At 39.2% G+C, this 21,728-nt stretch overlaps 1 protein-coding gene and 1 non-coding gene across 3 annotated transcripts in view; both read left to right on the forward strand.

Annotated features, from left to right (window-relative positions):
- P3H2 (prolyl 3-hydroxylase 2) overlaps nt 1–21,728 on the forward strand; it is a 173,230-nt gene that overhangs the window by 134,608 nt on the left and 16,894 nt on the right. Inside the window, exons 3-8 of one of the 2 annotated variants that reach the window (XM_036350253.1) lie at nt 1,532–1,721; nt 9,330–9,461; nt 10,785–10,927; nt 11,283–11,372; nt 13,689–13,729; nt 15,337–15,434. In XM_036350253.1, the coding sequence (XP_036206146.1) occupies nt 1,532–1,721; nt 9,330–9,461; nt 10,785–10,927; nt 11,283–11,372; nt 13,689–13,729; nt 15,337–15,434 (694 nt within the window). The remainder of the gene's footprint in view (nt 1–1,531; nt 1,722–9,329; nt 9,462–10,784; nt 10,928–11,282; nt 11,373–13,688; nt 13,730–15,336; nt 15,435–21,728) is intronic. The other variant, XM_036350255.1, reaches the window with a different exon arrangement.
- On the forward strand, nt 20,982–21,088 carry LOC118677845. The gene has a single exon (XR_004974571.1). It is a non-coding gene; the product is annotated as a U6 spliceosomal RNA (small nuclear RNA).

Raw genomic sequence — 21,728 nt, forward strand, 5'->3', positions numbered from 1 at the left:
TTTCCATTCCCATACAATCTGCCTATATATTTTCCACATATATCCTGGAGAGGGAGGAGGGTGGGTGAGACATTACATTTGTTTTTTTACAGCAGTCATATAGCATATAGTAAAGGAATAATAAAGATATATAATAGATTTATATGTACTCGTATCAAAGTACATAAAGTTGATTGTCAGTCCCAAGAACATTTTTAAATTATGTTAAGATTGGACCATTCTGTCAGGTTGACCGGATTTGTTCTCCAAGGCAGCCCAGCAGTAGTAAAGAGGGACACTTTATTAACAAACCTAACAGTCTGCAACATTGGACCTGAGAGCCACTTCATTAGCCCATCTTGCAAAGCTGTGAGCCTGCACTGAACTAAGGAGAATAAGACAAATGTTTAGTAGGTACCAACAGAGGCAAATGAGCACTAGTGGGTAGTATACAGGCCATTGCTCTATCCTGTGTAAAAATAGTGGCTTGTTCATGTGGTCTTTCTGGTCTTCTATACCATACCTTTTAACAAGTGACATCCCCTCCAGCCAAGAATACTAGTGGTGAGAAGAGGAATACAAATCTGCCAGATGGAATAGTAGTTGGCCACTTATCAATTATGGTAGGTTATAAGAGCAAGCCCGGGGCAAGACCCTCCTCCCCCCATGGGGCTGGGGGAGCGCACCAGCAGGTACCAGTTTGAGTTTCCCAGGGCCAGGTTAATACACTAGCTCTAGGGTATTAACCCGGGGTGCTGGCAACAACAGGTTATTCTCCGCTCCCCAGCAAGGTCCTATTTTCAGCCCCTTTCCATACCTGGGACCAAAACCCTTTTGGGATTTGGAGTCTCCCCTGTGGCTGCCAGAGACCCCCATGACATCCCCTCCTGGGTTACATGTATGTTTAATTGCCCAAGTAGGGCTAGATCAGTGATGGCGAACCTATGACACGCGTGTCAGAGGTGACACGCAAACTCATTTTTTTGGTTGATTTTTCTTTGTTAAATGGCATTTAAATATATAAAATAAATATCAAAAATATAAATCTTTGTTTTACTGTGTTTGCAAATATCAAAATATTTCTATATGTGACACGGCACCAGAGTTAAGTTAGGGTTTTTCAAAATGCTGACACGCCGAGCTCAAAAGGTTCACCATCACTGGGCTAGATCATAGATACCAAGCACCTGTACCTATTTAACTGCCTCTCGTAAGCCCGCGGTGCTTCTCCTGCCAATCCTACTGTTGGCTTCTCCTTGTAAGAATTATAGAGGTTTCAGGTGCAGACAGTATAGTCTTGAGTGTGTTCAGGAAGAAAATGAAATTGACAGACACCACATTAGTTGCCCAGTTAAGTCCTTTCTTATCTACAATTAGTTGAAACTGGGGAAGTCATACTTCACCTCCCAGTGCCATCCTTTTTTACCCTGTTACAGCGCAGGAGTCCAATATCCCACCTGCCTGATTGGTCCCGAGTCTGCATGAACCCTGCTATCCAAGTGCCCTGTGGGTGGGTGCTATTTGAAAAAAAATTTTTTCTGTGTCTTTGCAGGAGAGTTACAGTGCAGGAGTCAAACATTACGAGGCTGATGACTTTGACCAAGCTATCAAGTACTTTGAACAAGCTTTGAGAGAATATTTCAATGAAGATACAGAGTGTCGAGCCCTGTGTGAGGGGCCTCAGAGATTTGAAGAGTATGATTATTTAAGGTATAAAGCTGGTCTCTATGAAGCTATTGCAGGTAAAATTTACTTTTTTTCTTTTATTTATTTTATGATTATAGAAATACTACATGTAATCTCTAAAAATATTTCAACAACATAGAAGTGTATATATATATATATATATATATATATATATACACACACACACACACACACACACACACAGTGGGGCCTTGACTTACGAGTTAATTCGTTCCGTGACTGAGCTCATAACTCAAATTACTCGTATGTCAAATCAATTTTCACCATTACAATGAATTGAATGCTGGGCTGATGTTGTGGCATTCACTGTGACGTTCGCTGTGCCAACTAGCGGTGGGGTATCTGAAGCTGGCTCGTAACCCGAATTTTAGCTCGCAACTCAAAGCAAAAAATCGGCCGAGAGACGGCTCATATCTCGAAAAACTCATTAGTCGGGACAGTCGTAAGTCAAGGCCCCACTGTATATGTGTATATATATATATATATATATATATATGGTAAGAAGTGAAAGATTCTCATAATCTAAACACTCATATCTGCTTGTAGATACATTTATGTAGTTTAAATTTTGGTGACTGTGCTCCCAAACATTTTCAGATGCATATCTAAATATTTATGTGAGATAATTCTATTTTTTATAAAAATAGGACAATACTATAAATACTAATTACCAGCATATTTTTTTATTTTATTTTATGCTTAACAATGTACTGTGGACTTCTTCTCATGTAAGTACATGGAGATCTACCTTATTGTATTTAATGGTTGCACAATGTTCCATTATATGGTGACAGCACAATTTATTCGAACAGTTTTTTACTGATGAATATTAAGGAAGTTGCAATTTATTATTCCTATAAACAATGTAGTAGTGAATACTTTTATATAGTATTCTTTAATGATTTAAAAGGGTATTCTATTATATGTGAGAATTTAATGTGTTACAAAGTAGTATTTAAAATAGTAGGTAATATACATTCTACATTAAGTGAGGAGGTTAACTACTTAACCATTTGTGGTGGGAAGTGAGTTTTCTGGTGTATATAAAAATGTACACAAAAATGTATTCTATTTATATTAATAATGTAGGTGTAAAAATAAAACTGTTAGAAGAAAATGCAGTAGAACATTTGTGTAATAGTAGGAGAGGAAAAGCTCTTATTTGCAGGCAAAAACAAGAAATATGAAGAAAAAGGTAGACCTTAATAAGACAAACACAAAAGATACAGTAAGTCAAGCTGATTTACAAAGGACAAGTGGGAAAAACTGAAAAAAAAAATATTATAGGCAAAGTGTTAGTATACTTAATATTTAAATGGAGCATGCAAATTATTATGAGTAGTAATTTATTTGTTACTTACTAGTAGTAATAATAATAACAAACTCTCACTTTGCAGTTACAATATACAAAGCACTTTACTTCTTTATCTCTCTTTTAATTCTCTAAACAACTTCTTGTGTAGATACTATTGTTATTCACTCTCTTCTTTTTTAAAAAATGAGGAATTTGTACCTCAGGAAGACTAAGTAATGTGATTAAAGTGAAACTTGGAATCCAGACTAGACATTTCTCACTCTGGGGCCCCATGTTTTAAAGGTTTACACAATTGAAAAAATGAGCAAAAGGTGATTTATTCAATAACAAATGTTTAACAAATAATTGTTGAGTGTGTAGTATGTTCCAGGTTATAAAAATAGTAGAGGCCTGGTACACAAAATTCATGCACGGGGAGTGGAGTATCCTTCAGCCCAGCCTGTGCCCTCTTGCAATCCGGGATCCCTCCGGTAGGGTCCCTAGGCCTGGACGGCAATCAGGGCCTATTGGGGCTTTCCTTTCCCCTACTGCCAGCAGCTGACCTCCCCCTGCTGCTGCCATTGCTTGCCATCTATGCAGTGCAGCTCCCCCGTCCCCCACACCAGTTGTCTCCCTCTGCAGGCCACAGGCACAGGCATGAGGTGCGATTGCTTGGCTGGCCTGGGCCTTCCTCTGTGGGGCAATTGTGGAGTGATATTAGGGCCCCCCGATCAATCACATCGCACCTTCCTTGGCTGCCCCGATGCCAGTGAGTGTCATAGTGTGGTCGTCTGGATGGTAGTTCTGCTGTTCAGTCGTTTGGTCAATTTGCATATTACGCTTTTATTATTATAGATGAAAAATAGCGTTCAACTTCACATATACTCATAGAAACATAAATTCATGAAGTCAGTATGCTCTCCCCAACTTTCAGTGCTTTCTCTCTCCATAGAAAGTGCCACTTACCTAGTAGCTTAAACCAAACCTCAAGAAGTTATCTTTCAATACAAAATTTCCCTCAATTCCTGTACCCCTCTAATTTGTTATCAAACCTTGATAGATGTCCCCTTCTAATAGTACTTAAGATTCCCTGGTTCTCTTCACCTCTTTCACTACCACCCTGCTTCAAATCAACAGTATATTTTCGCTAAGCCACTGTGATAGCCTCCTTGCTGGTCCTTACGTCCTCTTCAGGTTTTACTCTGTAGGGCCCAGTGTAGGGCTCTGTAGGACTCAACCTGTGGGTCGCGACCCCTTTAAATACATCCTGCATATCAGATATTTACATTACAATTCATAACAGTAGCAAAACTATAGTTATGAAATAGCAATGAAAATAATTTTATGGTTGGGGGTCACCACAACATGAGGAACTGTATTAAAGGGATGCAGCATTAGGAAGGTTGAGAACCTGTGTGTAGGCCGACAGAGTAGTCTTCTCAAAAAAGGGAAAGTGTACTCACAGACATGCTGAAAACCCTCGTGGCTTCCATTGCACTTGGAATAAAACCCAAAACCTTTAACAAGGAGGACATACTTGTCTACATTTTCATCCTCTTTCCCCCCTCCCCTCTTAGTGACACATTCCTACTGTAGTTCTTTTAATTCTTTGCATATGCCAAGCTCATTTCCACTTACAGACCTTCTAAATACCCTCTTCCTCTATCACTGGCTAATGTCCGGTCTTGTTCAGTGCCCAGTCCTCAGTACATAAGTACAGAGTCTGGCAAATAGTAGGTTCTTAGTAAATATGCGTTACATGAATGGGTTGAATAACCAAAGGAGAGGACATATTCATCAGTTATACTGCAAAGATTAAAAGGGTTAATAATACTCTGTATTTATACAGTGAAAATGTAGGTCATACATTGTTGAAGTCCTTTAGTGGGGCACTTGGGGAAATATCTTTTACATTAGACAAGGAAGTTAGACTGAAAATTGATCTGTCAAATGACCAACTTGCCACACACTTGGTTACCCTAAATCAACTAAATTCACTTAAAATCGATACCAATATTTGAATTATTGAGGAATTTTTCCCCAGAGTTGTGTTTCATGGGGCTTCTGCCAGAACCATTTGCCTGCATTTTTGTGAGCACTGCTCATTTAAATGCCAGTTGCATGTGTTTTACATTTTAAGTGCTGTGTGTTTCTCTACAGAGAAATACTTTATTATAGTTTACTACCTTATGGCTTTTTATGATATGTGTTCTCCCTCCACTTCCACATTTGCCTCTTCACGTGCCTGCCTCTACCAATGGTTACTAAACAGCCTTGGCAAATGTCCTAGATCTGGTTTAGGAAAATTGACTAACAATTCCCCACAGCTTAACATTTAGTAATTTCCTCAAGGTCACCACAGCATGCTATTATCTGGAAAAGAAGAGAGATCTCCTAACTCAGGCTCTTAACACTTAACATGACTTCCAACACCATGACGCCCACTTCCAGTAAAGAAAATTGATTTAAGAAAAAGTCATAGTCCTTTAAGTTCAAGCCAAATATTATATACTAGAGGTCTGGTGCACAAAAATTTATGCACTCGGGGAGGAAGGGGGGTCCCTCAGCCCGGCCTGTGCCCTCTCGCAGTCTGGGACCCCTTGGGAGATAATGACCTGCTGGCTTAGGCCTGCTCCCGGGTGGCAGAAGGCAGTCCCAATCCCTAGGTGCAGCCCCTGGTCGGGCTCAGAGAAGGGCCGATTGGGGAGTTGGGGTGCCGCCCCCTGTCATGCACAGAGCAGGGCGGATCAGGAGGTTGCGATGCCACCCCCAGTCATGCTCAGGGTAGGGCCGATTGGGGGGTTGGGGCACCTCCCCGTCACACTCAAGGCAGGGTCGATGGGGAGGTTGCGGTGCCACCCCCCGTCATGCACAGAGCAGGGCCAATCAGGGGGTTGGGGTGCTGCCCCCTGTCATGCACAGAGCAGGGCCCATCAGGGGGGTTGGGGCTCCATACCCTGTCATGCACAGAGCAGGGCCGATCAGGTGGTTGAGGAGCTCTCCCCTGTCACTCACAGAGTAGGGCCGATAGGGGAGTTGGGGGCACCGCCCCCTGTCACACTCAGGCCAGGGCGGATGTGGGGGTTGGGGCGCTGCCACTGTCACACTCAGGGCAGGGCCAATGGGGAGGTTATGGCTCTACCCCATCACACACAGAGCAGGGCCCGTGGGGGGGGGGGGTGTTGGGGCGCCGCACCCTGTCACACACAGAGCCGCAGGGTGATCAAGGGGGTTTGGGCGCTGCCCCCTGTCACGCTGATCCCAGTGCCGGGAGGCCTCTCGGCTCCACTGATCCCGGTGCTGGAAGGCATATTACCCTTTTACTATATAGGATAGAGGCCTGGTGCATGGGTGGGGCTGGATGGTTTGCCCTGAAGGGTGTCCTGGATCAGGGTGGGGGTCCCCACTGGGGTGCCTGGGCAGCCTGGGTGAGGGGACGATGGCTGTTTGCAGCTGGTCACACACCCTTCAGGGTGGGGTTCCCCACTGGGGTGCCTGGCCAACCTGGGTGAGGGAATGATGGCTGTTTGCAGCTGGTCACACACCCTTCAGGGTGGGGGTCCCCACTGGGGTGCCTGGCCAGTCTGGGTGAGGGGCTGAGGGCTGTTTTCAGGCCGACTGAAGCTCCCAACTGCTCCTTTTTTTCTTTTTTTTTATTCTGCGCCAGCTTTAGCTCTGGCTCCAGCTCTGAGGCTTCTGCTGCTGAAGAAGGTATCCAGTTTGTTTCGGTTCTATAATCGAAACAATGTATCAACTCCAGCTCTGAGATCCCAGGCTCGCTGAAAGCTGGTTTCTGGGGTTTTGTTTAGCTTCTATATTTGTAACAATGTTTCAAGCTGCAAGCTCAGAGGCCGGCAAGGCAGGCGGGGAATGTTGGTTTCCTCTGTCACTGAAGCAAGCAAGCCTCATGTTAGTTTCAAGCTGCCTGGCTGCTGGCCGCCATCTTGGCTGGCAGTTAAGTTGCATATTGCCCTGATTAGCCAATGGGAAGGGTAGCGGTCGTACGCCAATTATCATGTTTCTCTTTTATTATATAGGATTATAGTAATATGGTAAGTCTTGGGAATTTGAAACATATTCAATTTTTTATGAGAAAGAAATTTTAAAAAGTATTACCACACAGTGTCTTGGATCTAAACTTATTAGAAACATATTAATTGCACAATAATGTTTGGTAAAAGAAGCAAGGAATACAACTAATAAAAAGTGACATTATAACTCTATGTAAATTCTTGTTTGGTTCAAAACTGTCCTAAATGTGGAGTAAAACTGGCTTTTAAAACATAAATGTGTTTAGAAAGCCAGAATATTTGAATTTTTAGAGTTAGAAGACCATTAAAAATTGGAGAAATATACAAATGCTTTCTGAATACAGTTATTTATTACTAGTAATGCTTGTTGAAGCCCTAAAGGCTATTATTGTGTCACTTTTACTTTGCTGCTATTTACATCTTGCTTTGAAAAATACTTTTATTCAAGTTTTGAGTTCTCGGTGGATGTGTTTCCCACCTTTTCCTTTTGCTTGTCATTTGGAATTAGGAGTGTGACCAGCTAAGGTAAATGACCAGCTAACTAAGAGAAGACAGTTGAGGGTTGTTTGTTGTTATTTTCTTAAGAAATAAAATAGCTAGCTATTTGTTTCTAATATTCTAATCAAATAAACAGAACTCATTCTTTCCCTCACATTCCCCCACCTGGAGATAAGAATCAATGGACAGCACGGATTCTGTTAGCTATGCTACATTGGCTTGAGTTGGCCAGCTTATGTAAAAAATAGCACACTTTTTAAAAAAAAAATTTTATTTTTTATTGATCTCAGAGAGGAAGGGAGAGGGAGAGAGAGAGACAGAAACATCAATAATGAGAGAGAATCATCGATAGACTGCCTTCTGCATGCCCAGGCATGTGCTCTGACCAGGAATCGAACCATGACCTCCTGGTTCATGGGTCGACACTCAACCACTGAGCCACCGTGGCCGGATGGCACACTCTTTTTTTAATGTACCAGAAAATGTACCTTTCCTTCCTGTTGTGGTTTGGGGTTCTTCTTCAAGGTCATCGAGATATAATTTGAACTCTGCCTAACTGAGTAGCTTTTGAAAGAAGGCAGTTGTGGTAAATTAAATCGTACAGTCATCATTCTCAAGAGAAGCCGCGCACTCAGCACGAGCATGAATGAACTATTTATTCTCTTGCTGGCAAAGACTACCTTCATCTTCATTGTAAAAATCAAAATCGGGGCAAAATATAGCAAGTGTGTTGTTTTTTTATCCTCTGGTTCATTAGCCACTTGTGTTTCCTCAGCTCATGCTTAGATAAGCCAGAGCCCACATCTAAAGGAAGCATGAAAACCCTTATACTTCAGGATCGTGGTCTGTTTGCAGGCAAGGAGAATGGGAACAAAAAAATGGGAACACAGAGAGGCAAAGTGCTTATTTAAGTTATTTAGCTTTCATCCTTCTCTTATTTTACGATTCCCTACGGTATTAGGATTTGGCATAGCTAAATTTTGTCCAGTTGTTGGACTAATTTGTAATTGGGCCAAATGGGTTCCTACGCTATAGCTGTAAAGGAATATTGTTTTTATTTCCCCTTTAGGAGAAGTTGCCTGAAGATGTTAATATACAGAAAGAGCATTCTCCTTTACTTCTCTGCAGGGAACTCCCCAACTGTCCCTACAGGACAGTTCCTTTCTCTCAACTAGTCCTTAACAAAACCGGGACCCAAACTTCATATTTTGACTCTGGCCTATTTCAGCCTATTAACATATCCAAAAAGAGGCTCTGAAGTTGTTATAATAGGAGAGTGAGCTATTCACCTGGGTGTGAGTGGGGTGAGATGGCCTATGTCACTTTTAGGAGATGTACAGGGTACAGGGAAGGGAAGAGGGCAGTACAGACACAAGACCAGAAGACAGACGATTTGGAATCTACTATTTTTAAAAAAATATATATTTTTATTGATTTAAGAGAGAAAAGGAGAGAAACATCAATGATGAGAGAGAATCATTGATTGGCTGCCTCTTGCACATCCCTTCCTGCAGGCCCTATGCTCTTGACTGGAATCGAACCCGGGACTCTTCAGTCCTCAGGCTGACGCTCTATCCACTGAGCCAAACTGGCTAGAGCTTGACTCTACTGTTAATTATTATAGCGATCACTGGCTAGGAGGCCTTGGCAAGTCACTTAACTCCCTTGGTGAAAAGGATTTCTGGTCATGGAGTGAGGACAATAATGATATGGTTCCCAGGTGTGGTGAGGTGAGGAATGCCCTGTTGCTACTGTGGCTCTAACTGAGGTCTGGACATTGAGCTGACTGGGGGGACCCACTGTGGGCTCTTGTCTTCCAGATCACTACGTGCAGGTGCTTGTTTGTCAGCATGAGTGCGTGAGGGAACTTGCCACCCGCCCTGGCCGCCTCTCCCCGATTGAGAACTTTCTTCCCCTGCATTATGACTACCTACAGTTTGCCTACTATCGAGGTAAAGCGTGGGTTATCCGTGAAGACCTTTGCAGGCCAGGGGTGGCGCTCCTCATTACAGAATCGCTCTCTCCTCTCACATCAGCATAGCTCAGGACAAGAGGAGCAGGAGGTGAAACTGTAAATGGGAAATGCTGTGATAATGTCCTGGAAATGATACTAGACTGACATTTTATGTGATTTTCAATTTTTTTTTCGATTTAATTATAAAAGGTAATATATTCACAGGTTCAGAGACCAAATATCATAAGAGCCCCCCCCTTCCTTTTCCTCACAGCCTGATGTTATGTCCTGCAACATAGTTTCTTATTTATCCCTCTAAAAAGTTTATATGGAAACAATACACACATACACAACACCACACACACACACACACACACACACACACACACACACACCCTGACTTATTTCTGCATCTTACACAATGAAGATAGCATATTATTTACACTGTTCTCTACATTGATTTCTTTACCTAAAAATACATATCTGACTTTTTTAGTAGGTTTGGCCTATATTTGCTTAAGGTCAAATTTGGTTAATTTTATATGACTCAACCTAATTGTATCAATACATACAGACCTTCCTCATTAATTTTTTTTACATCTGCATATCATATAATTTATTTCATGTGATTCTTTACTGATGGGTATTGTATTTTATAATTTTTATGATAATCAATGATAAAATGAATAACATTTTACATATCTTATTTTACATTTGCACATAATACCTATAAGTTGGAATTCTATGATTAAATGGTTTATTTGTTTGTAATTTTAATAGATGTTGCCAATTTTTTCTCCATTGAGTACATTTTTTATTGCTCATCAACAGAATATATTATCAAATTGTCAGATATCAAATTGTCCCAATCTATTAGGTGAAAAATAATATCTCAATATAGTTTAATTTCCATTTATCTAAGAAAGAGACTGAGCATCTTTTCTTATATTTAAGAGCACTGAATATAATTTTGATTGCTGAAATTAGTCTTAGGTACTGTGTTGTCAAACTCAGTACAAAAATCAGAATTAACAATTAAAATTCCATTCTGTGTATCTATATTAAATAATATAAGTTGTCAGCATACATCTTCAGATGGAAACTTTTGATAATTTATGTAAAACAACTAGCATCAAAGATGACCAAAGTAGTACATTTGGAATACCTGAAACCGTGTTTCTTCTACCTATAACTATTTCTGATTGCTATCTTCCCTTATTGACATATAATACTGACTTTTCACATACATGTTGAAGTATCCTTCAACCTCCTTTAGACAGACCTCAGCTGACTCTAATGCTACAACTCCTTGATCTTTCAGTTGGTGAATATGTGAAAGCCCTAGAGTGTGCCAAGGCCTATCTTCTTCTCCATCCGGATGACCAGGATGTCCTAGACAATGTGGATTACTATGAGAGCCTGCTGGACGACAGCATGGACCTGGCATCCATCGAGGCCCGAGAGGTGAGATCAATGTTCTCAGAAGGAATTCTGCATTCTACTAGGTGCTCCAGGGAGAGTTAGTAAAAAATATAATACTGCACTTAAATATACCTGAAAATTTAGTAACGGTTCTAGAACTTGGTTCTTTTGAACTTTGTTAATTCCAGGAGCATGTTTTTTCATATGTACTAGCTTTTCATATGTAAAAGCCTGTTGAGATGGAGACATTTTTGCAGCTCTGTTTTTCTTTTCTTTTTCTTTTTTTTCTTTTTGCTTACTGTCACTGTCTAATAAAACCTATTTCCACTTAAATGCTTATTATACCTCTTAACTGTTATTTAAATTTAAATTTTTCTTTCATATTTTTCTCCTCTAGGATTTGGCTGTGTTTGTGAAGCGTCATAAACTGGAATCAGAACTAATAAAATCGGCTGCAGAGGGCCTGGGGTTTTCATACACTGAACCGGTAAGAGCAAAAAGGAAAAAGGGAGTGTTTTTTAAAAGAACTGTTCAGTGGGCATTTTCTTTATACTTTTATTACCCAGTCTTGTTTGTTGAAGATTCTAATCCCCTGCATGAACAAAAAGAGGATATGTGTGAATGATTCAATACTAGAGGCCCGGTGCACGGATTTGTTCACCGGTGGGGTCCCTCGGCCTGGCCTGTGGGGATCAGGCCAAAACTGGCTCTCTGACATCCCCCAAGGGGTCCTGGATTGTGAGAGGGCACAGGTCAAGTTGAGAGACCCCACTGGTGCATGATCGGGGCTGGGGAGGGCCTGCCGGAAGGTTCCAGGGTGTGTCTGGCTGTCTCACCTAGTCCCAATTGGCTGGACTCCAGCAGCAAGCTAACCAACCAGAGTGTCTGCCCTCTGGTGGTCAGTGCACATCATAGCAACTGGTTGAATGATCAAATGATTGGACACTTAGCATATTAGGCTTAGCATATATATATATAGACTAGAGGCTCAGTGCACGAAATTCATTTACTGGTAGGGTCCCTAGCTGCCAGCCGCCAGCCGGGTACTCTCTCTCTTCCCCTGGCTGCCTGCCACCGCTGGCCAAGGCCTCCCTCCCTTCCCCTGGCCAGCCCTGCCCCCTGGTCAAACTCCCGGACGAACTCCCAGTTGAGGGGACAATTTGCATACTATGCTTTTATTATATAGGATAAGTGATAAACTTTAAAAGATTTTTATAGATTTCCATACCACTGAGATCCTAAGTCAAAAGCAAATTTGTTAGGATAGAAGTGAAGTACTTTGTACATGATACATTTGCCTCAGGTTTGTTTTATTTCCTGAATTATGAATGCATTTGTATTTTCTCTTAAACATTTAAAACATTTTAAAAACTTCAAAAAGGACAAATCACTCATGATTATAGTACCCACATGCTAACTTTTCTTCACTTGTTTAATTGTTCTTCATATGAAGACATATCTTTGGCAGAACTAGTACTGTGGCATATAGATATGTTTCTGTATTGATTTTTATTTCAGGAACCATAAGCAATTTCTATATTTTTACAGTTTCTAAAATTATTTTAGCTACATATATACAATTGATGTTCAATAAATAAACTCTTCTCATGATGCTGAACATTTGATTTGTTTTCTCTAATACTTAATGCATTAAGCATTTTTCTGTTGAACTACACTGTTTGAATCAATTCCCAGGAGTGGGATTACTCTGCCATTCAGGGATATGAGAAGTTTTAAAGTTCTTGAAATTGCTTTTCTAAGAGTGTTTTCTGACCTTTAATGCTCCTAGCAATGCATAAAAATACCAGTTTACTACAAACATCTCAGCAATGAGAAATAACATTTTAAAATAATGTGTATTAATCATATATTATATACAAAATGGTACATCATTGTTGCATTAATTTGTATTCCTTTGATGGTCAGTAAAAACAAACTTTTCACATATTATTAATTATTATTTTTCCTCTAATTTGAATTGTCTGGACATACTTTTTGTTCATTTATCTGTTAGCTATTATATGTGTTCTTTATACAGTTTGCATGTTATATGTTTATAAAAAACACTATTTGAAAATATCCTATTTGTAACATATTCTTTTCATTTCTGTCTTAGTTATATCATGTTTTATTGGCACATTTAAAAAAATTAGGTTAATTTTAATTTACCAATTCTAATGTAACATTTCTAATAGTTTTATCTAGTCCTACAAAGGATTTTTTTTTCAAAACTGCATAATTCTGAGACCCCAGAAAAAGCCACTTGGTCACTTTTATAGTCCTGTAGAGATGATTGAGCTGGACTTTGTGTTTGTTTTATTCATAAAACATAAGAGAATTAGACTGGATGATTTTTAAAAAAATATATTTTATTAATTTTTTACAGAGAGGAAGGGAGAGGGAGAAAGAGATAAAAACATCAATGCTGAGAGAGAATCATTGATCGGCTGCCTCCTACATGCCCCACACTGGGGATCGAGCCCACAACCCAGGCATGTGCCCTTGACCAGAATCGAACCTGGGACCAGTCAGTCCACAGGCCGACGCTCTCTCAACTGAGCCAAGCCAGCTAGGGCAATTCCATGATATTTTAAAAAAAATCTGTGCATTATTTTGTCTTTATCAAAATTGTATTAATCTTAGCCTTTCTTTCTATTACTTTTAACTAAAAATATAAAGTATCATATATAACATGAATGTTTCATAACATTTTAGGCCTTTGGAGTGTTTTATAGGTATTCTATTTCTGTAAGTCATGTTTTAGTGACAAAACTAATTAAAAACCATGTTTAATTTAAAATAGAACTATTGGATTCGATATGGAGGACGACAGGATGAGAATCGGTGAGTTCTCTATTCAGAACACCAACTGTTTAATTTTAAAATATTTTTCAAAGGTATAGAATTCATTTTCCTTTTAAAAAAATTTCAATTATGGTTGCCAGATGGGGGAATGGGTGAAAGGGGAAAGGGATTAAGATGTATAAATTGCTAGTTATGAAAACAGTCACAGGGATGTAAAGTACAGCATAGGGATATAGTCAATAATATTGTAGTAACTATTTATGGTATCAGATGGGTATTAGACTTATCTGGGAGGATAACATCGCAAGTTATATAAATGTCTAATCACTATGTTGTACACCTAAAACTAATATACTATTGTTTGTTAACTGTTTATTTTTAATTAAAAGAAATATATAGAGTCAGACCTATTATAAGAAATTGAGTTCTATGAATAGGCAAAAAGATATAATTAAAAGAATTCCAAACTGGGAACTGGTCCCAGCTGTTCCTGTCACTTCTGTGTAACCTAGAGTAATTTATTTTCCTCTCTGGGTCTCATGTTTTTATTCAAATTAAGGAATTGAAACAGGTGATCTCTGAGGGTTAAACATTCTGTAATTCTCTAGCAGAGCAAATTGGATTTTTAAAAATTTATTAGTATAATAAAGCTTGAAAGCTTTACTGCAAGCTAAAATACTAGGTGTTGCTAACTCAATTGGAAGATAACTCATTTTTTGAAATGATGGAAGTCAAAAGTCAATTTACCTGTCATGAACAGTTCAAGGGATCATAGAATGTTGGTGTTACATGTCTGAGATCACATGGACAAGCCTATTCATTTTCAAATTTTAAAGCTGAGGGCCTGACAAGGCAAAGGACTCCTTTATAGTCGTACACCACCAGGGACAGCACATCCAGATCTTCTTATTCAAAATCTTGTGGTCTTTCCCTAGACGTCAAAGACTCAGCCTCAGGCTACCCTGGAATTATTGCAAGAGATCCAAGAATGCATATGCACATTTGGTTGTGTTCAATATGTGTGCATATTTTGAAAAACCATCATGCTATTATTTGTGTGTTTGCAAAGTTTGACACAAATTTGTGTCTTCCTTCTTGAAATAGTTTAGAACCACTACATTAGGACGTGATTTATTTTAGTTCAATTATTGTTCAGTGATGAACACTCTATGTTCAAGACATATAATGTGACACTCTGAGCATTATATAGATGCATATGATAATTTTTTCTAGATTGGTTGTGATTCAGTCTTGAATTAGGGAGACTAAGTTATGGATACAATTAACTGTAGTAAAGATTGCTAAGAAAATTTAGAGAAGTGAAATAGAACACACCCATGAAGGAATAGAAATGAACTTCCAGTAGCTCAGTTGTTTGGAGTGTTGTCCAGATACACAGGATTCTCTCTCTCTCTCTCTCTCTCTCTCTCTCTCTCTCTCTCTCTCTCTCTCTCTCTCTTCCTATAATCAATATATTAAAAAAAAAACTGCATGAAGGTAGTGACATTTTATTTTCTCTTGAAAGATAGGTAGACTTCTGTACAATGAGCATATAAAATATGGAGTCATAGAGTACCTGGGTAAAGTATCTTTGCTTTTGAACATCTTTATTCAACGAGAAATTGCCATTTCCACTTTTAAATAAGCAGGGTCCCTTCAGGAGTGAATGTGGAAGGAGCAGAAGTTCATGGATTGTCAGCAGGGAAAAAACCATCACCCAAGATAGACCGAGACCTAAGAGAGGGTAAGTATCTGTGCACTTTTACTCTTAGAAGGAGGGTAGGGGTAGAATGGGACTTGACCAGTTGTTATTCAGATCAAGGCAAAACGTGCTTTCTCTGGAACATGAAGAAAAGGACTAAGCTACTACAATTCATGAAATTCTGAAAGCAAGGCTTAAAAACAAGAACGTTTCAGATTTGTATATCATTATCTTTAGTTTCCAGCAAAAGGACTTCTGTTTCCTACAAGAATCTTGTGAGACAGGTAGGGGCTGTATGATCATTGCCATTCTCAGTTCAGTACCTGAGGCTTAGAGAGGTCACATGGCTCACTTTTGGCATACAGTGTGTGAGTAGTGCTGGACAGTATAGAATAGACTATGCATCAGAAGAACTTGAAGAGACAGCTTTGTGGGATGTTAGATTAGTTCATCTAAGATGTTTGAGGCACATATATCTGAGATCAAGGCTATGTGAGAGAAGTAGAATTTAGGTTGAATTGACAGAGATGTCGAGAGAGCCATTCTAGTGGATAAAACAAATGGAACAAAGGCACAGAGAAGGAGAAAGCAGAGGATCATATGCTTACTTAAGATCAACAATTTCTCAAACAAATTCATGCACAAAGCATTTTATTGTATTTATTTAAAAATTTTTATATGCGATATTATTTTGTATTAGTTTCAGGTGTACAGCATAGTGGTTAGACAATCACACACCCTATAATACCCACAATTCCTTTTATTTATTTTTAATTATTTATTTTTATTTTTTAATAAATTTTATTGATTCTTTACAAAGAGGGAAGGAGAGGGAGAGTTAGAAACATCGATCAGCTGCCTCCTGCACACCCCCTACTGGTACATGCCCTTGACCGGAATCGAACCTGGGACCCTTCAGTCTGCAGGCCGACGCTCTATCCAGTGAGCCAAACTGGTTAGGGCCACAATTCCTTTTAATAATGGCAGCATCTCATGTGAGAAAAGTATCCCTACTTCATAGACAAGAAAAACCAGACTCAGACATTTGGTGATTTCTCCAAAGTCTCACAGCTCAGAATAGGTTCCAGGCATTTAAGCCCAGGCTTTTGAATCAAAACCCCATTCTCTCTTCTTCATCTGAGGCTGGAACATAGAAGTGTCTAGATATCAAAAATAATCCAAATTAAATAATTTTGCAGAATCTCTCATGGAGAGGAAGTACAGTACTACTTTCCCAGAAAGAAGCTTGTCAGCACATTCTTCTAGCAGTCAGTGGTCGGCAAACTCATTAGTCAACAGAGCCAAATATCAACAGTACAATGATTGAAATTTCTTTTGAGAGCCAAATTTTTTAAACTTAAACTATATAGGTAGGTACATTGTTATTAATTAGGGTACTCCTAAGGCTTAGGAAGAGCCACATTCAAGGGGCCAAAGAGCCACATGTGGCTCACGAGCCGCAGTTTGCTGACCACGGTTCTAGCGGATTTGAAAACTACTGGCTCTCTACAGCTCATATTTCCCAGCCCTTTCCTTCCTTAGTTTCCAAGTCAGTTTGAGGTAGTAAACAGGATAATATGATCATCTAATCTGACCTGGACCTTAATTTGTAGCCACAAAGCCCACGCTGTTTCATAAGTGCTTCATGGTCAGCCAGAGTTCATGCTGCTATTTAAGCCAAGAAGTCGCCCAGGAAGTACATGACAATAAGCCAGAACTTTGCTGTAAAGGTTTGGGAAACTCCAGAAGAGTTGCCAAATTTCAAAGCATTATTTTTCTGCCTACCCAGGAATCTGATGTCCAGCAACTGATGAGGAGGATTAATGGGAAGAGTTGAATAGAAGACAACACAGGATGGAGAAAGATCATGATTGGCTGGGTTACCAAATTCTATCATTTCTGCTTAATTTTCTTAGTTGAATTAGGCCAACGGACCTTACAATGTTCTCTGGGAATCCACTGAAAGCTTTGGGTGCAGTCACTAGAGACCTAAATAGTGTCTAAATTAAGAACAGTGGTAGACAGAAAGTTCCCAACCAGAAAACACTTTCCTATCATAGCCTGGCTGAAAGCAGGTGTCAGGGAGACAAGAAAGGATGCGTGCTTTACAGAGTAGAATGTATTTCAGCTTTTCTCATTTTCCACAAAGACATTGCCATCTACTTTGGTTACCTAACAGTAGTTAGTCATATTCATATTGGACAGATCCCACGTATTAAGATGGCAGTGGCCCAGGGTGACTCTAGTCCAGGGGTCCTCAAACTACGGCCCGCGGGCCACATGCAAATACAAATATTGTATTTGTTCCTGTTTTGTTTTTTTACTTCAAAATAAGATATGTGCAGTGTGCATAGGAATTTGTTCATAGTTTTATTTAAACTATAGCCCGGCCCTCCAACCGTCTGAGGGACAGTGAACTGTCCCCCTGTTTAAAAAGTTTGAGGACCCCTGTTCTAGTCCATGGAACATACATGTAAACTTCTAAAAAACATCTATCACTTATCTATTCTCTTTTCAGTCATCAGTTTTCCAAAGGTCCTGCTTGATAATAATCCCAGAGCCAGTGGGGTATAGTAGAACTAATTTTGGACTTGGAATCAGGAGACCAGGTTTCCTGGATTGCCTCAGTCTTATGTGCTCTGAAGTGATGGATAACTAGAGACTCAATCTCCCAGGGCCCTATGCTCCCCATCTGTACAACAAGGATAGCTACTGTTGGAGAGGATGAATGTGAAGTTTTTGGTAAACTTTAAAGGGTTGTGCTCATATAAGGGCTTGTTAGTCAGCATATCCCTGTCATGCCTTTATGACATTGAGATATTTACGGCAAAATGATTCTTCTTACTATGAGCCACAGACATTGAGCACGAGGGGTGTTTTCCTGGATGATCCCTCCTTATTGCAAATGGAGAGTTGGAGCCAGGCACATACTTTATGAATGAGAGAAGAATTCAGTTGTTGAAATCCCTTTGGGCTGTGGTTAAGAGTTGGCTGAAGCTATCAAATCAGGCCCCAGGAACCACAACTTACTGGACTACATTTTTATTTTATTTTAATGTTTTCCTCTGTCTGATGTGCTACTAGTCATTTGTAGGCTGGTCAGCTTGTATTTTTGAATGGCAGGATTTCTTTTTTTATTTTCTTTTTTTTCCCTTTTGGTTAGTGAGTGGGTAGTTAGTTGTTTTTTGGTTAAATGCATGTGTGAGAAACCTCTTAATAAAACTGCATTGTGGTGACAGTGTCAGCTGCATATAAGGCAGTTTTCTAGTACAGATTCTGTCTGAACCTGTAGGGTTTACCAGTGATGGCGAACCTATGACACGTGTGTCAGAGGTGACACGTGAACTCATTTTTTTGGTTGATTTTTCTTTGATAAATGGCATTTAAATATATAAAATAAATATCAAAAATATAAATCTTTGTTTTACTATGGTTGTAAATATCAAAACATTTCTATATGTGACATGGCATCAGAGTTAAGTTAGGGTTTTTCAAAATGCTGACACGCCGAGCTCAAAAGGTTCGCCATCACTGGACTTTAGGCATTTAAGACTCCCTTTGCATTCTGCTCCTTCACTTGATCTATATTGTTACTTGTAGCATTGTTGGGGGAATTGTCAATATCTCAGTAGCTTTCTTTTATCTATCTATTTATTAATCCTTACACGTTTTTATTGGTTTTGAGAGAGAGGAAGAAAGAGAAAAACATCTATGTGAGAGAGAAACATCTACCAGTTGCCTCCTGTATGAGTCCTGACCAGGAATCGAACCCACAACCTTTTGGTGCATGGGACGATGCACCGAGCAACTGAGCCACCCAGCCAGGGCTCAGTAGCTCTCTTTTAAATATACTCCATTATGCTTATTAAGATGACTCAGTCAGAATTAATACAGTATACTAGTCATATATTACTCATTCAGTAATAATCATCATAGTAATAGTAAATACTTATATGGAGCTTAAGAATAGTAGGCATTTTTCTAAGTGTTTTATTTAGTTTTAGTAACTTTTAAAGTTATACTTTTAAAATAAGTCAAATTATATTTAAAGTAATACACTCTCAATATAGAAAACAAGATAAACATGGCAAAGTACAAACCAGCCTAATTCACTCAACTCTTGGTCTGTCTCCCATTCCTAATTAGAAAACGCGGTTAGTGAACCTATGAGTATCTTGTCTTTCTTGTTGCAAGAAAATGCTTTTATATTTCTAAATGGGAGTGGAATATGCAGTTAACTTTTCCAAATATTTGTGGGATAGCCTCAATTTGGCTATGAATCTCACTCAACTATATAGATTAGAGTAACCTTCCCCAAGCAAACTGTGTTTTATTTTAAGAGGTTCCATGATGGGAGACAAAGTCTACTGTTGTTGATTTTTATTGCTATGAAAAATATTAGCTCAAATATAGCAGCTTCCAATAAAATACATTTACTATTTCTCAGTTTCTTGGGGTCAGGAGTCTGGGGATAACTTAGCTAGGGTCTATTGCTTGAAGACCTTTATAAGCTGGCATCTTTTCTAAGGCTTGACTGAGGAACTATTTTCTCCCAAGTTCAGATGACAGAATTTGGAACTTAAAAGCTTATTTGACTGTGGTTCTCAGTTCCTAGTTGTGTTTGTTTGTTTTGTTTTGTTTAAATATATTTTTATTGATTTCAGAGAGCAAGGGAGAGGGAGATAGAAACATCAATGATAAGAAAGAATCATTGACTGGCTGTCTCCTGCATGCCCCCCACTGGGGATTGAGCCCACAACCCGGGCATAGGCCCTTGACCAAAATCGAACCTGGGACCCTTCAGTCTGCAGGCCAACGCTCTATCCACTCAGCCAAACCAGTTAGGGCCCTAGTTGATTTTTGGCTAGAGGAACCCATCAATTTTTTGCCATATGAGGTTGTCCAATACAGTCACTTGCTGCATCAGATTGCAAGCTGAGAAGGTAATAGACTGAGTCAGCTAGCAAGATAGAAGTTGTAATCTTATGTAATGCAATCACAGAAATGACATCCCATCACTTTTTTCCATATTCTATTGGTTACAAGCAAGATCCAAGCCCTGCCCACACTTGAGGGAAACAAATTACACAGGCCTATGAACACCAGGAGGCACAGTGATCATTAGGGTTCATCTTTCAGTCTCTCTGCCATAGGAAGGAAGGAAGGAAGGAAGGAAGGAAGGAAGGAAGGAAGGAAGGAAGGAAGGAAGGATCTTGTGCTCAATTAAGAGTGAGCACTACTACATATTGTATTAATACTTAGGATATTTATAATGCATGCTCTAAAAAGTCCTCTTAAATTTGGTTTAGCTCAGTACTTCCCAAACACATTTGATCAAGAAACTACTTTTTGCCCTGGCTGGTTTGGCTCAGTGGATAGAGCGTCCGCCTGCGGACTGAAGGGTCCTGGGTTCGATTCCGGTCAAGGGCATGTACCTTGGTTGCGGGCACATCCTCAGTAGGGGGCGTGCAGGAGGCAGCTGATCGATGTTTCTCTCTCATCGATGTTTCTAACTCTCTATCCCTCTCCCTTCCTCTCTGTAAAAAATCAATAAAATATATTTAAAAAAAAAAAAAGAAACTACTTTTCGTGCTTGCTTCGGCAACACATATATTAAAATTGAAATGATACAGAGAAGATTAGTGTGGTCCCTGCGCAAGGATGACACACAAATTTGTGAAGTGTTTCATATCAAAAACAAACAAACAAAAAAAGAAACTATTTTTTTCATCAAAAACATTTCTGTAGAAAAAAGTTTGAGAAACATTGAACTGTAGAAAAATATATATTTTTATTTTTTTCTATTCACCCAAAAGATTTGTACTGAAACTGGGAGCTTGTGCATATATTCCTGAAATTCTATAATAATAAAGTTTGATGACAATTTAAAAATATTAAGAGGGACAACTAGTGGGGCATCTGAATAACCACCTTATAACCAAGTACTCCCATGAGATTTCACACCTCCATGGTATGGGTGCAGTTACCATCACATTGGCAGCAGTTAATAATATTCAATGATTGAAGACTAATAAGAAATAAAATAGTACAAATTTATAAATAATGTATGAGGACCAGTTGAAGAACAAAATTTATCATGGTACACTAAGATTTTGTCGTAATTTCAATATAGAAAAGTTGTGGTAGAATAAATGAGTTATTACACACCAAAAGTACTAGAAGAACGTTGCCTCAAAGAACCTTGACCAGATCAGTTAGTAGTATATTCATGAGGAATGTAGCTTTTTTTGTTTCTGTAAAATAACATTGATCATTTCATTAATATAGCTCATTTTAATATATTTAGTTTATGGTCTTGCTTTTACTTAATCTTGT

Source organism: Myotis myotis, unplaced genomic scaffold, assembly GCF_014108235.1.
Source record: "Myotis myotis isolate mMyoMyo1 unplaced genomic scaffold, mMyoMyo1.p scaffold_m19_p_2, whole genome shotgun sequence".
In the NCBI taxonomy this organism is placed as follows: Eukaryota; Metazoa; Chordata; class Mammalia; order Chiroptera; family Vespertilionidae; genus Myotis; species Myotis myotis.